Source organism: Micromys minutus (genome assembly GCF_963924665.1).
Source record: "Micromys minutus genome assembly, chromosome: 16".
In the NCBI taxonomy this organism is placed as follows: Eukaryota; Metazoa; Chordata; class Mammalia; order Rodentia; family Muridae; genus Micromys; species Micromys minutus.
Genome location: NC_137985.1, coordinates 17,497,258 through 17,508,785, shown reverse-complemented (window position 1 = coordinate 17,508,785; position 11,528 = coordinate 17,497,258). Strand labels below are relative to the sequence as shown.

Sequence of the window (11,528 nt, the reverse complement as noted above, 5' to 3'; positions counted from 1 at the left end):
AGGTCATCAGGCTTGGGAACAAGTGCTTGTACCAGATGTGCCATCTGCCTGCTTCTCTGATCTCAGAAATGGAGACTAGAACCTGGCTCACCAGGCATTGCTGGCGTCAGCAGAGTCAACAGGATGTGGTGCCGGGCTAGTCAGACATGTAACCTGCTGCTTAGAAGACAGGCCGGAGCCCTGGCATCGGCTGATTCACCACTGCTCTGTGGCACTGGCTCAGCAGTGGTTGGCCCCTTTGGGGCTCAGTTTCTCCGGACACAAGCAGGAATGCCTGTTCCGTTCTATATCCTGTTGGGGCTACACAGGAAGTTATCATAAGGGGGGAGAGGACCCCAGGATATAGGTTGTAGGCCTTACCTGGGCACTCCTGGAGGGATACCAGGGGGAATCCGTGCTGGCCGAGATGGTATTTGAGGTGGCACAGAGAAGGGGTCGTTGTTGGCAAACACACTCTGTGGTCCAGGCCGGGATGGGATAGGGGGTGCTGAGAAGGAGGATGCGGCTCCCACAGGCATAGGAATCAGGGGTGGCCCCGGTGTGGGACCCCGCACTGCAGGTGGCCGGCCTGGTGGGTGCACACTGGACACAGGCCGACGCTGTGGAGTGGGGCTGTGGAGGAAGGAAAGGCTGTAATCTGGAGGAAGGATACTGTGAGTATCCACCGCATGAGACTGAGGTGAGGGGAAGGCACTGGGCACCCACCAACCTGAGCCACACCATTCCGTGCTGCTGGGGCTCCTGTGTACCTGACAAGCTTCCAAGGGCAGGTGTGCAGAGTGCACTTGGCCTTCTAATGTACTTACAGCCCAGCTCCGTGCCCCACGTCACCTCTCTGCCTCTGTAGATCTGCCTGCCCTGGTCCCCACTGGACCTGGGTTCTTCCTCTTCTGAGGGCTCCACAGGGTCCTTTAGTCTCAGTGGGTGCCCTTCACTGACATTCCCTTGACTGCCACTTTGGTACTTGGACTGTGGCTGCCATAGTGCCTCTGGTCCATCTTTCCCATCTTGAGGCCAATGGAGTCCTAGGTTCTATGGGCCTTTTAAATCTTGTCCTGTACTTTCTCTATGTTCGAGGAGGCCAGCCTCTGTGGCAACTCTCCCCGGGCTTCTTGCTCTTGTTTTACACTTGGACTTAACTCATGGGAAAAGCACCAGAAGAAGCAAGGGTTGGTGGGGAATTAGGGTGTGCGGTTTTCTCTCCAGAGACCTAGCTCAGGTTGACACCTGGACACCGCGGCTCTAAGCAGAACAGGTGCTCAGGCCTGCGTGTTGTGCAGTTCTGTTCAACTCTTGTCCCTGTCCAAACTTCAGCTGTGACCTAGCTCCTAATGGGAGAGAGGGAATAGGAAGGGTGGAGCTTGAGCTTGATTTGCACAATGGGGGACAAATTGCCCTGCACACCTGTGGCTACTGGTGTTCTGGAGCCAAGTGTCATCAACGGGTGGAGGCACAGGTGTGGACACAGTGCTGGTGCTGATGTCCCCAATAATGTTGAGCGCTTCCTTGAGTGCGTGGTACATACGCAGCATGTCGTCCCGCCGCTGAGCCTGCTCAGCTGACTCTTCCATGAGGCTGCTCTGGTCTGCTGATGAGTACAGGTAGGCCAGCAGCTCATGGTGGATGAAGGCCTTTGTCTGAGGACAGTGGTGGGAAAGGTCAGGTCTGTGTACCAGCCAAAGCAGCCACCACAGACTGAGGCGCAAGTTTACCCATAGAGCCTCTGCCTAAAGTTCAGAACCTCCCAGCAAAGGCGCAGAGGTGCTCAGCCGCCCAGTGCTTGCCTAATGCCTGCCATGCCTTGGGTTTAATCTCCAACACCACACCAACCAACCAACCATCCACCAACAACACACCAAAAACAAAAAGCTATTAAACAACTTTTTCTAACTTTGCACAGCTTCTTAGAATTAGGTTTGTTTTAAGTTAACAGTCTGTAGTACTACTCTGTGTGTGTCAGACGGCAGCATTTGAGGTTCAGGGACTGCAAGGTGCATATGCTGCTTTACCCTCTAAACCCCCTCATCTCCTGGCTTGAAGGTCGTACACAGTAAAGCTCCCCTAAACTGGCTGTGTCTCGGAGGATGATGGTGACCTGATTCTCCTGCTTCCACCTTCTGGTACTGGGCTGACTGGCAGAGTGCAAAATACCTGGAGCTGAATCCCAGCTACCAGTCCTCAGCCGGGACCTTTGGATTGGGACCTGCCACTCACATTGTTGATCATGAGGTGCATGATGGTCTTTGGCATGAGGTCACGGATGGACTTGTTGATGATGGCCACGTAGGAGTCCACCAGGTTGCGGATGGTCTCCACCTGTCTTTCCAGCTGCGGGTCCATGGAGAAGGTGTTCTCTTGTGCTCCATCCTCATTCTCTGCCTGCCGGAGAGCACAGAGAGGGTGAGGGTTCACTGTGGGCGAACAGCTCCGTACAAGTCCTGGCTCTTGGGAACTATGTGCCTATCCTACTGACAAATGACCCGCTTGAGTGTGTTCCAGACGGCCCCATTAGACCTTGTGGTCTGTGCTGGGGTAACACTGGTTAGAGCCATGCTGAACTCTTTTCCCTGGGGGATGAGAACACTGCGTCCCTTTGGGTGGCCAGGATCTGTAGTGACCTTACTCCAAGGACAGGAGGAGAAAAGAAAGCAAGGCAGATGAATCCTAAGTCCACTTGCCTTCCAGGCCATGGATTATCCTGGAGAACTTTCTGGACACTAATGGCAAGCCATACCCACTTTGCCTTGCTTGCCTCAGTGGGTACCAGCTCTGTGCCCTTTAAGGTCTTAGTGTGCTATAGTTTAAATATGGGATGTCCCTAGGGTTCAGGTGTTGGTCCCTTGAGTCTCAGCTGATGGTACTGTACTTTTAAGACTTATCTTTATGTGTACATTGGTTTGGTATGGTATGTGTATGTACAGGCTATGTGCAGGTGTCCAGAGGCCAGAAGATCATCCAGACCTGGGTCACAGACATCTGTGAACTGTCATGTGGGTGGTGGGGGCCAAACTTGCGTCCTCTGGAAGAGCAGCCATGGCTTTTATCTGCAGAGCCATCCTTTTAGAATTATACTTCTGGCATTTGTGAAGCTCTGGAAACTTCAGTTTGCTTAGCTGGGGAAGTAGATCATTAGGAGTGTGTCCCCAGGGACGCCTTGGCTCCAGCCCTTCCACACCTTCCCTCTGCTTCTTGCCTCTGCACCTTAACATGACAGAGTCTAAGCACATGGGGCCAGGCAGCTACGGAATGAGCCCTTGAAAACTGGGAGCCAAAGGGAACACTTCTGCCTCTTGGCTAGATAGCAGGTATTTATTGATTTGTGTTTGCATGTGTGTACCTTATGTGTATATTATACTTACAAGCCATTCACGGTAACAGTGTGCATGTAGTGTGTCCTAACATGGTCTTTCCTTGACTTCATCTTCAGTACCTCAAAATGTTTATGTTTACTCTACCTACCTACCTATCTACCTGTCTGTCTGTCTGCCTGCCTATCTATCTATATCTATCTATCTATCTATCTATCTATCTATCTATCTATCTATCTATCTATCTATCTATCTATGAATAAATGACAGGTTCTCTCTATGTAGCTCTGGCTATCCTAGAGCTCACTATATAGTCAAAGCTAGTCTTGAACTGGTATTAAAGGTGTGCACCAACATGCCAGGGCCAGTTTTTAAGTTTTTAAAATTACATTTTATGCCAAGTGTAGTAGCCCAAACCTTCTAGCATTCATGAGGGAGAAGCAGATAGATCTCTCTGAATTTAAGGCTAGCCTGGTCTACATAGTGAATTGCGGGACAGCCAGAGCCACATAGGGAGCCACAGCCTAATACAACACATTTATGTTTTATACATGTATACAATTGGGTGAACATGTGTGCTATGATGCAGATGTGGAGGCCAGAAAAAAATTTGTGGGAATCAGCTCTTGTCCCACTATGTGGGTCTTGGGAACCAGGTTCACATCATCAGGCTTAGTAGCAAGCATCTCCAGTCCCTTAACCATCCCGCAGGCCTGCTTTCTGAGAGAGAGACTGTCACTGGATTTGGAGCTCATAGATTGTTCTAGGCTGCTGGTGAGTGAGCTCCAGGGATCCATACTCCCCTTCCACTCCAAGTGTGTCCACTCTGCAAGGGCTATAGCACACACAGTCTGTGTCTAGCTTTTTATTAGGGTTCTTCTAGAGTTACTCTGAGACAAGGCCTCTCAGTAGGACCTGGTGATCTCTGCTGTGATGTGGCTGGCTGGCTACTGAGCTCCAGGGGTCTGCCTCTGCCTGCCTTTCTAGCACGGGGGTTACAGTGTGTGCCACCACACATGGCTGCTGTTTGAGTTCTAACTCAGGCCCTCAAGCTTGTATGGCAAGCACCTTATTACCTCAGCCATTTCCAGACTGGCAGCTTTTACCATAGCAAAGAGAAGCTGACTTGACACGTGTAGTCTGGAAATCACTGGTCCCTTCTTCCTCCATGTAGGGTCAGCTTTCCCCTGGTATGTCATCTAAGCAGGGAAGGTGGCCCCTCACCTGGTCCTTCTCTGGGTAGACCCCAGCTCTCAGGAATGAAGCCTTCCAGCTGTCCACATCTTCCTGAGAGTCACAAGCCAGCTCGATCTGCCGTAGGTCCTTGTAGACATTCCTGAGTGAGTGGAAAAGAACTTGACTGGTCACTATGATCATGGGCTGGGGGCGCTCCTCCCCATCTTGGTAGAAAAGGTGGTTCAAGTGCCTTCCCCAGTTTGTTAAAAAGGTTTCTGGGTATATCTGCTGGGTATATTATAGCACCAGGGAACATGTGTGTGTGTGTGTGTGTGTGTGTGTGTGTGTGTGTATGTGTGTATACACATCCAAAGTCAGCCTCAAACTAGAACTTCCTCAGCCTCCTGCGTGCTGGATCAAAGGTGTGCGCCATCATGCCTGACTTTCCAGCCTGCTATCTAATCTCAGTCACTTCCTTTCCGTGACTCTTGGCTTTAATGATCAACAGGATACAACGTGGGAAAAGTGTCTCCACAGGGATTGTCTGCAGTGGGTCTGTCTGTGGGTATACCAGTGGAGGACTGTCTTATGTTAATGATTGATGTGGGAGCCTCAACCCAGTGCAAGTGGTACTGTGCATTCCCGAGGCAGAGGGAGAGAAAGTAAATGAATGAGCTGATTAAAGGCTCCTGGCGCCACATGTTGCTTTTTTTTTTAAGGGTTTCCTATGTAGCCCTTGCTGTCTTAGAGTTTGCCACACAAATCAGGCTGGCCTCCAACCCACAGAGATCCACCTGCCTCTGGTTGCTGAGATTAAAGGCATGAACCACCATGCCAGTTCTCCTTGTTTGGCAGGAATGGCTACCCACCAGCCCCATCTTGGGCATATCTCATGATACCTTGCTCTGGTTTTGCGGCTGCCACTGAGGTGTGGAAACTCAGTGGAGAGGCTGAGGTGTCTGCAGGAAGACTAGAGCGACAGTGTCTACCAGAATTTCCTATGGCAGCAGAAACATACCAAACCTACATTGTCTGGTGCTGCAGTGAGCATGTGCGTGTGTGCATATGTATGTAGACGTTAGAGCTCAGCACCAGCCTTCCTCACTTCTGTGCACCTTACTCACTCAGACAGGCCTGAAGCTCAGACTGGTCAGTGGGTACCAAGGATCCTGCCCTTTCTGGTCCCTAGTACTGTGCCAGGCTTTGTCTTGTAGATGTTTGTGTGTGAATGTTGTGTGTATGTGAGGGTTGTGGGGGTTGCGTGTGTGAGGGCTGTGTGAGGGTTGTGTGTGAGGGCTGCACTGAGGTCTTCACGCTTATTTCATCTATTCAGTTGTCTGTGTCCATGCTGCTCCGCCCTGACCCCACACAAATACTCTGGCATATTTTTCGAGTGCTCCCTTCCTAGAAGGCGAGACCCTGGCAGAGGCCTGCTGAGCACTCAGCTCTCCTGAGGCCCACAGGCTCCTCACCTCTGCTCTGTGTTGAAGATGGCAAACACATGCTTGTTGGACATGAAGCCCTTCTCCACATCCCGGATTTTGAGGTTGTCTAGCGGCAGCATGTACTTCTTTTCTTTCTCCTGAGGAGACAGGGCAGAGTCTCACCTGGGCTGCAGGGCAGAGCCAGCAACAACCTGACAGCCACTACCAACACCTGGCACTTGGTGTGCTGAAAGCGTCACCACCACATCTACTTGAATGTTCCATAACGTTCTCTCTCATCCCGGGACCTTTGTACATAAGACCTCTGTTCAGAACGTTCCTGTCCCAATTCCTCAGCCCACCGTACATGGATACTGTGACTAATGACCCAGACGGCTGCCTACCACCGGCTGGTCCAGCAGTTTGCCAGACAGGAAGGCTGTCACCTTTGTTTTTTATCTAGAGAACACCCATGCAGTGGTTGGTCAAACTGCTCAGCCCTAACTTCATGCCAACATGAGCGTTCCTCGTTCCCAGGTGGCCCCCCAATACCTGAGTTATGGCAGCAATCTCACAGGGAGGGGGACTGAAGCACAGAAGACTAACCCAGACACCAGAACTGGGACGCTGATGCCTGGGCACCAATGTCACAGAATGTCAGTGGCTTTGTGAGTCACATCTCTCTTTACTTCATGCTTGGAATCAAGCCCAGGGCTCCATGCGTGCCTGACAAGCACTCTAGCGACCTCAGCAGCCTTTTCCTTTCGGCAATGCTGGGGATGGAGCCAAGACCTCTCACAGGCGAGCACAATGCCGAGCTGCACGGGCAGCGCTCCTCTTACTTCTAATTTTGAGACAGGGCTCCTTAATTTACCCAGGCCTTCCATGAAGTTGTATTCCTCCTGCCTCCCAAGGAGCCATAACTGATAGGCCTTTGACACTTTTCTTTTATGTCTGCTCAGATCAGGAAGCTGTCTGTTCAGCACAGAACACGGCCACTGTGTGACCCAAGCAGGGCTCTAGATGCAAACCCAGCTCTCTGGGAATTTTCTGCACCACAAAGACTTTTTTTTTTCTTTTTAAAGAACAGAGAACAAAGTCTCATACACCCCAGGCTACCTCCCTATGCAGCTGAAGATGACCTTGAATTCCTGACCCTCCTGCATCTGCCTCCAAAGTGCTGTAATGAGTTACAGCCGGAACTGCTAACCATGCCCAGTTCACGCAGTACTAGGAAAAACTCTAACAACTGAGTCCAATCTCAGCCCGTCACCTGGATATGTCCTGCCTGTGTGTGGCTGTGTGCAGCACGTCAGCGGAGAAGGAAGAGGCCTTCATGGGGAAGTAAGAAGATGCTTATTTCCGTGAGACAAGCTTTCACTAAGCCTGGCGGCCAGCAAGCCCAGCACCCTCCTGTCTTTGCCCACTGCACCCATGGGTGCACTTCCTCACAGAACAATCTCCCCAGGCTCACCTACAGATTTTTCACAATTCTTTCTCATGTTTCCAGCCATTGCACTAACAGAAAGCTCCAGAATACAGCTTTTTTGGAATATCACGTCTGAATTCACCAGCAGCTATAGTCCTGAATGGGACCAGCCTGAACACTCTGAGTAACTGCTGTGTAAAAACTTCCCTCTGTCTTTCCGGGCGGCCTTAGAACAAGTTGCTTCTCCTGAGCCCCTGTTCCCCACTTGTCTGAGGCCTGCTGAGTCTCACCCTTGGGGAGAGTGGCACAGCTGAGGCCCCACGTTCCCAGCTGATTCATGGACTGACTGCCTGAGTGGAGCACAGGAGACACTGTGGAGGGCGGAACACCCACACATACACACTGCATGCCCAGAGCCCCAGGCAGGGAGGCTAACCCTGAAGTCTGCCTTGTTATAAGAAACAAAGCTGGGATTTTGGGGGTCCCCGAAGGAGCTTTTGTTTCCAGAGGAGGATAAGTTCCCAGAAGCAACTCTGTGACTCTCATCCCATGGTGTCATGAGACAGAAAGCTTCCTGCCAGCAGGCTAGGGCCAAGTCACAGACTGAGTCACAGACATCCAGACTTACCACATCTGGAACTGTTTATATGTGATTCTGCCCAGTATTTTGGGTGGCTGCCATCACACACACACACACACACACACACACACACACACACACACTGAGCATATGAATGTGCTTGTTTGCAGAGTACAGGACTGCAAGAACCTCCTTCTGTGGCACGGGTCATTGACCCAAACCATACTGCAATCTGCTTTCAGATTTTCTGAAACTTTCTCCAGATGTGATCCAGTGGCCTTACCACGTGGAATAGTCCAGGAGCATGGATGAATGAGGATATTGGGAGAAGCAGAGATTCCTTGGCTTGCACAGTGGCCATGCTAAGACTGAGCAGTCACCCCGCCGTCCCAGTGTTCAGACTACCTGTTCAGGAAGCTGTGACATGTGAAGTAGTCTGCACATTGGTTAGGCTGGGCTTGGGCCAGCAGCGACAGTAAGGAAAAGACCGTCTAAGGTGAGTGGCATCTCTGTGGCCACTGGGGTGGAGATACCTATGGAAGACTCTGGAAGGAGGAGGAGAATGGGAAAGGTAGACCCAGAACTGAGAACCCTGGGCTTGGGAAGGAATGTCCTCAGGTGAACTGAGCCTTTCTCCTTGTTTGAAACTGGCATTGTTCTTGTCTTGTTTATTCCTAAAATAAAAAGCACCTTCTGGTCTTTATAGAAGGCTTGTCTACAAAAGTGGTCCGGTTCTCAGGGATGGCGGTTACCTGTGATGCTTAGGTCTCCTGCCAAGACCCTTGAGGGAGTTACTTAAAGGTGTTAGGTCTCCACAGCCCTGGACCTCAGTGTGCTGCGTCTTCCGCATATGGAGGCTCCTTCCACACCTCTTGGTGGTGTGGCCCTGCTTCTGGCCTTGTCTACAGTGAGGCCCAAGTGCCCGCTTTCTGTCCCCAGATGAAGGGAAATGCAATGGTCATTCCCAGCGCAAAAGAAAGAATCTATTAACACTTGTCAGCTCGGCCCAGGGCTGTGCCTTCTGCAATGACCTATCCAACACGGACCCTGGAAAACCACATATTTACACCTGGTCTGCCCAGCTCTCAGGTTGCTTTTCTTAGAGTGCTGGAGCTGGAACCCAGAAACTGAGGTGCCTCACTTTGGGGGACACAATCCCAGACTATTTGATATGCTAGAAAATATGGTCAGGCCAATATTCTGGGCTCTCCAGGGGCACTGTGCAGCCTAGATCCCTAGATATCCTTGAGAAAGAGATCACCAAGCTCACAGATGCAGGAACAGAAAGAGGAGTAAATATCTACAGTACTAACAATAAATTAGTTTTAAAAACAAAAACAGGAAGGTGAAGAAATAGTCTAGCAGTTAAAAGCACTGCTGTTCCAGAGGATCCAAGTTCAATTCCCAACACCAAGTCCCAGGAGATCCAATGCCCTCTTCTAGCCTTGGAGGGCAGTGTACAAACATGGCTGGCAGGCAGAAATACAGGCAAAACACCACCCATATTAACAATAGATAGCCCACACCAAAGAAACCCTTAATGAACAGCGACACGTCTCAGCGGATAAATCAGCTTGACAACAAGCAAGCCCGATGACCTGGGTTTGATCCCCGGAACCCACATGGTGGGAAGAAGCAACTCCCACAAGTTGCCCTCTGACCTCCATCTGTGCTCCACGACACACACATACCTGTAGCACACACATATAAGTACAATCAATCAATCAATCAATCAATCAATCACTCAATGTAAAGCTTAAGAAGAGTCACAAGGTCAACCTTAACCACACCACCAGCCACACAGAATCCTGCCATGACCACTTTGAGGTGCCTAAGGTAGGGGAGGCAGCAACTATGCCAAGTCTGGTCCCACAACTACTTCCAATCCAGACTCAATGACTGCAGTTTTAGGGGCTTCCAGATACCCCAGAAATATCCATGGTAGCTCTTTTGAGCTCAAGCTTGAGTTTGGAAGAGTCACTGATAAGAGTCCCTCAGGTTCTAGAATTATCCAGAAGTGAGCATATGTCCTCATGTGGAAAAGGGAAACCAGGCTTCATTTTCAAACGCTCTCTGAATAAAGACACTGGCATGGGAGTGGCTTAAACTCAGGGCAGAGGTCTCTTTCAGGTCAGCCGGTACATGTTCACAGATAGCCACCACAAACTGTCCTCCACAAAGACCCTTCTGTATTCTGTGACATGAGGCTAGTCACCTTCCAAGGCCTCAGTTTCCCCACCTAGCCATGACACCACAGATCCCAAGGCAGACTTGAGAACTTACTGAAGGAGGTGAGGACTTGTAAGATGGCTCAATGGTAAAAATCAACCAAGCCTGCCAGCCTGAGTTCAACCCCAAGGCCCACATGTTAGAAAGAGAATAGACTCTTGGAAGCTGGGTTGAGACTTCCACACATGAACTCTGGCACAAATGTGCACATACACTAGATAAATAGATGTAACACACTGTAAAAGTCCATAAAAAAAGGGGGGGAGCATGTCTTCTGTATATAGCCCTGTGTGGTCTCACCCAGTCTGTGAGCCTGTCACAGGGTGAGGCTTCATGGGCATGCAAGCTTGCTTTCTTTCATCTTGTTTTTTCTGAGACAGGTTTTCTCTGCATAGTCCTGGCTATCCTGGAATTCCTTGTAGACCAGACTGGCTTTGATCCTCCTGCCTTTGCCTCCTGAGTGCTCAGTTAAAAGGCATGCACCACCACACTACTTTCTGAAGCTCTACCTGCCTCCCTAGTTTTGCAGCTGACCCCAGTCCACCTCATCTCCAGTGTGGGTCACCTTCCCCTTTGTCCCCTAAAACTTCAGAGCAATGACCAGAGAAACCTGGGGCTCAGTGGACAGCGTGCTTCCTTTCCATTTACAAAGCCCTGGGTTCTGTCCTAACCTCATTAACCCAGTACAGTGTGTGGTGGTGCATGTCTGCCATCTGGCACAGGGAGGTTGAACCAGGAGGATCATAGTTAAAGATCATTCTTGGCTATATCATTAAAAAAAAAAAAAAAAGCTGGACTGTGGTGACACATACCTCTGATCCCAGCACCATCTACAGTACCAGGACAGCCTGGTCTACAGGGAAACCTGTCTCAAAACACCACAACAACAGCAACAACAACTAGACCACAGAAGTCTGGCCTTGGGTGATACTTATACCATTTCTAAGAAGAGAAACAGAATGTGCATGGACAGGTTTCCTGTCACATCCCCTACACACTGAGCCCTAGTTCCTTTGGTGTACTGCTGATGGGAGTCTCTCCTACATGGTGGCTGGAAGAGTCTACAGAGGTGACTGCTGGCACAAACCACCAGAGTGCATGCTGGGGGCCTGGGACGAGGATGCCCCCTCAGCTCCCATACAGTGGCAGAGAACTTAGGCCAAGGTTTATCCTTCAAAGGGAAGTATGCTCGTGATAGTTTCACTGTAGCCCAGGCTACCCATAAATTAGCTATGCAGTGAAGGATGGCTGGAACTCCTGAGCCTCCTGAATGTTGGTATCACACACATGCTCCGCCATGCAAAGTGTGAATGGAACCTAAGGCTTCATGCATGCTAAGCTACATCACCACACCCTGCTTCTTTCTCTTTGTTTCTTTTTGT

General features: G+C 50.4%; 1 protein-coding gene across 10 annotated transcripts in view; it reads right to left on the bottom strand.

Moving 5' to 3' along the window:
* DNM2 (dynamin 2) overlaps nt 1-11,528 on the bottom strand; it is a 77,147-nt gene that overhangs the window by 1,439 nt on the left and 64,180 nt on the right. For all 10 annotated transcript variants that reach the window (XM_080930220.1, XM_080930223.1, XM_080930218.1 and 7 more), the window contains 5 exons: nt 5,957-6,066; nt 4,533-4,644; nt 2,215-2,379; nt 1,405-1,637; nt 361-612 (listed from right to left, as the gene is read on the bottom strand). In XM_080930220.1, the coding sequence (XP_080786346.1) occupies nt 361-612; nt 1,405-1,637; nt 2,215-2,379; nt 4,533-4,644; nt 5,957-6,066 (872 nt within the window). The remainder of the gene's footprint in view (nt 1-360; nt 613-1,404; nt 1,638-2,214; nt 2,380-4,532; nt 4,645-5,956; nt 6,067-11,528) is intronic.